Source organism: Triticum aestivum, chromosome 2B (genome assembly GCF_018294505.1).
Source record: "Triticum aestivum cultivar Chinese Spring chromosome 2B, IWGSC CS RefSeq v2.1, whole genome shotgun sequence".
Taxonomy (NCBI): Eukaryota; Viridiplantae; Streptophyta; class Magnoliopsida; order Poales; family Poaceae; genus Triticum; species Triticum aestivum.
In genome coordinates, this window is record NC_057798.1 from 559,080,507 (window position 1) to 559,084,463 (window position 3,957).

The window sequence follows — 3,957 nt, forward strand, 5'->3', positions numbered from 1 at the left end:
TCGAGCGAAGGGCCAGTCCCATGCATGATGCATTCCCGTCCATGGAACGGAAGGGAAGGGAACAAGCTGCATGGGTCTACGGGATGGCCCTGCTCCCGTTGCTTCGCATACGGCCCCTCCTCGTCTGCCGCCGCCGTTATAACTCTCTGGTCGTCGCCCAGGCGTTGCCGGCCGTCTGCAACCCACCCACGCGCCCGCTCGCCTTGTACCATGACGCCGTCCATCCATGGTCCATCTGCAACCAGGTACCCTTCGGCCCCCTGTCGATGCTGTCCATGGTAGACACCACACCGGCCAGGTGTTCGGTCAAATATTATTGAGCTTATTTTCGAACTTTATGTTGGTTTTTAGAGTAAGAAGGATGACAGAGTACATGGTGAAGCAGAATGAGTTGTTGTTCGAGGCGTGGTTGGCCGTATTTGCAAACTTCTTAGGCAGGAGCGCAAGGGGCGGTTCTTTTGGCAGCGCGCATGGTTCGTTTCATGCGCGAAATCACATTGCGCCCTACGGCATGTACATCATACATGAACGCACCATGAAGTCGTTAGCGCATCAATGGTACAACATGCAAACGTAATTTGAAGTATTGTTGTACTGGAGATATTTGTAAGCTATTTTACGAATGATTTGTGCTATTTTCTAACCAAACCTTGATGAATTCCATCGTATTTGATGAAATTCGTGTGGTTTGTTGAAATATGGTTAGAAACGTATGTTGGGGTTGGAGTGCCGACTCCCGCATCCCTGTCCGTGGACTGCGCGCCCTCCCCAGGTCCGCGGATGGATGTGATGTCCAGTTTAAGGGTCAGCGTTAGAGTCGCCCCAATCCTCCCTAAAAATAGTGCTAGTTAATCCAGATTAGTACAAAAGTACTCTCACCATATAAGTTAATCTCAAGTGAAAACTGAGGGCCTGTTATGATCTCCTCCCGCTTCTCTCTTCTCAAATTTGTAGCATGAAGTTGTCCCGAAGGAATTCGCTCGTAGAAGCTGGATTCCAGAAGTTCATCCCGAGCCCAGTGTAAAAACGCGAAGCTGGGTCAGCCCAACTCTAGAAAAACGAGAAAGTGGAGTTGCCCATATTTACAACCAAAATACCCCCGCTGAGGAAAACGTTTCATAGAGCCAAAACAAGAATCGGTACGGTCAGCCCCTCTCCCTCGATTCATTACGCTCGAGCAGGCATCCTCTGCTCTGTCCCTCACCCTAACCTCTCCAGGCGCCGCCAGCCCCGCCACTGGGCCGAGCTCCACCCCTTCTTCGGTCGGCGCTCTCCTCCATCGCCAAATTCTGCATCTATAGGGCCATCCCTGCCGGTTCCCATCCAGAACACCACCCCGGAGCTGCATCCCCGCCTACACCTGACGCTTCACTCCCACCGGCTACAGACTCGACCTCAACGCCGGTGCTGACCTCGATGGACCCCGTCTGAACCTCCGAGTCCCTCTCTCCGACGGCATCAACCCTAGGTGAGCTCCCTTTCCTTCTTCCCCGAGGTCCTTCCATGGCAGCCATGGTGAAGCTACTATGCATGTAAATGGGTGTTATTTTGTATAGTTTGCAAATGTTTCAAGTGTGATATGATTATTATTGTGTCCATGTCACTTGTGTATACATTGTTAGTTTAATATATGATTGTGGCATGCAAAAATTCAGTGGGTATTATTATTTCATATGCGTGCACTGGTCTGAAGTGTGTTATGTGTACTGTTCTGTTCAATTGATTTGTGCATATCCAAGTTACATGAGCTCCTGATTCGTGCATACACAATTCACATGAGCTTCATATGTGTATTGTTCTGTTCATATGATTTCTGCATATATTTGAGGACCAAAGTGACATGCATTTTCTTAGAGAAGAGTCGAGCATGACTGCTGAATGGAGCGTTGAAAACACTCAGATTGTTTGCGAGTTGTTTGCTGAGCAAGTGAATGTTGGAAATAGTCCAGGCAATTATTTGACACCAAAGGCATTTGATGAGGTGACAAAGCAATTTAAGATGAGAACTAGGCTTGACTGCACAGATACGCAATTGAAAAACAAATGGGACAAGCTTAAAGATGAATTCAACATATTCAAGAAACTCAAGTTCCGGGAGACCGGAGCCGGATGGGACTATGTGAACAACACCGTGTCACAAGATGATGAATGGTGGAAAAAGGCTAAAATTGTAAGTTCTTTTGGTTGATGTATCACATATCATAATTTACCCATGTCATTTTAGTTACTAATAAAATGATTTCGTTGTTGTATTACATGATATTAAAGGTTGTGGCAAGTTCAAGAAGAAATGACTTGCTAATGAACAAAACTTGTGGACTATGTTTGTAGATATCACAACTGATGGTACTGACCATTGGAATCCCTCTTCGGGCATGCCTCGTCCCTCTAGTGCGGCAGTGAAAGTCAGCGTCAATGTTGATGAGATCGAAGATCTTGATCTGGATGAGACTGAATAACAAGCATCTCAAACAACACCTACTTCATCTAAAGTGAGGCTTGAAATCATCATTCCAGAGAAGAACAAGAAACCCAAGACCGCACAAGTGATGTGTGAGAAAGTTATAAGGATTGGTGACATTGCCGAGGCTTCCAACTCATCATTTCAGTCTTTCCTAAAGCAAGATGAGGAGAACTGTGTCAGCTCGGTTATGGATGAAGTCATTGCTTGTGGTGCAGCACCTGATACCGATGAGTTCTTCATGGCTACCGAGTTGTTTGTGAAGATGGAGCAAAGGGAGATGTTTCTTTATATGCCTCTTGAGCCCGAAAGGGTTGGTTGCGCAGGAAGTATGACTTGAAGTATGAGAAGTAGTTAATTTACATGCACACTATTCCATCTATTTGTGATGGTCGGCTATCCTTTGCTATCAAAACTATTTGCGTCTATGTTGTTGAACCTAGTGCTTGATACCATTCTATCTATTTATGTACGCATTGTGAACCATATTTATGTCTATGTTGTTGAACTACTTGACACTATTCCATCAATTTATGTATGCATTGTGGAACCGTCTTTATGTCTATGTTGTTGAACTACTTGATACCGGTCCACCTATTTATATACACATTGTGGAACCATCTTTATGTATATGTTGTTGAACTACTTGATATTATTCCATCTATTTATGTATGCATTATGTCTATGTTGATTCAATTGATCCTAACTTGTGTTTCGTATGTTGTTGGTTGTTTATATGCAGATGTCATCAGATAGTGAAAGTGATGATGACACAAATTATGAAAGAAAGAAAATTATGGTTTTTCAATATCAACATGATATGGACATGCGTTGTTCGGGTGTGTCATCCATAGTTGGGAAGTATTGTAAAAACTGGGTCATGAAGGCCGAGCCTAGGACATCTAGGTTAAGTGGATCCGAATGGTTGCAAGGGACTATTAGCACACCCAGAGAGACGTACACAATGTTGAGAATGAAGGCAAATGTGTTTTTTGATCTTCATGACAAATTGGTGGGAGAGTATGGCCTCAAAGAAACATGCTTTGTTACCACTTATGAGTCTCTGGCTATGTTCTTGTGGACCTTGGGGGTGAAGCAAATAGGAGAACCCAAAATCATTTCAAACATGGAGCGGATACAATCCACCGTAAGTTCCATGAGGTTCTAGAATGTGTGGTCAAGATGTCATCTCACTACATTAGGCCTCAACACCCTAATTTTCACATCATGCATGATAGGATTAAGCGTGACAAAAGGGCTTATCCTCGTCTCAAAGACTGCATTGGTGCAACTGATGGGACACATATTAGGGCTTGTATTTCAGAAGGACCTTTGAAAGTAAGGTATATTGGAAGAACAGGTGCAACAACTCAGAATGTGATGGCAGTATGTGTCTTTGACATGCATTTCACCTATGCTTCAATTGGACAACCGGGTTCTATGCATGATACAAGTGTGCTCTTCCATGCAATTGAAAACGACAAGGCCACATTCCC

At 44.4% G+C, this 3,957-nt stretch overlaps 1 protein-coding gene across 1 annotated transcript; it reads left to right on the forward strand.

Annotated features, from left to right (window-relative positions):
• Positions 1 to 1,672: 1,672 nt before the first annotated feature.
• LOC123041648 (L10-interacting MYB domain-containing protein-like) lies at positions 1,673 to 2,980 on the forward strand. The gene is made up of 2 exons (XM_044464233.1): positions 1,673 to 2,170; positions 2,332 to 2,980. Exons 1-2 carry the CDS (start codon positions 1,841 to 1,843, stop codon positions 2,401 to 2,403), a joined length of 402 nt encoding a protein of 133 aa, XP_044320168.1. The 5' UTR covers positions 1,673 to 1,840; the 3' UTR covers positions 2,404 to 2,980.
• Positions 2,981 to 3,957: the final 977 nt, after the last annotated feature.

Excerpts from the sequence above, each read along its gene's own strand:
- LOC123041648 (XM_044464233.1), top strand. The coding sequence starts at position 1,841 with ATGCATTTTCTTAGAGAAGAGTCGAGCATGACTGCTGAATGGAGCGTT. Across the intron at positions 2,171-2,331 it reads GGTGGAAAAAGGCTAAAATT|ATATCACAACTGATGGTACT; the intron begins GTAAGTTCTTTT and ends CTATGTTTGTAG.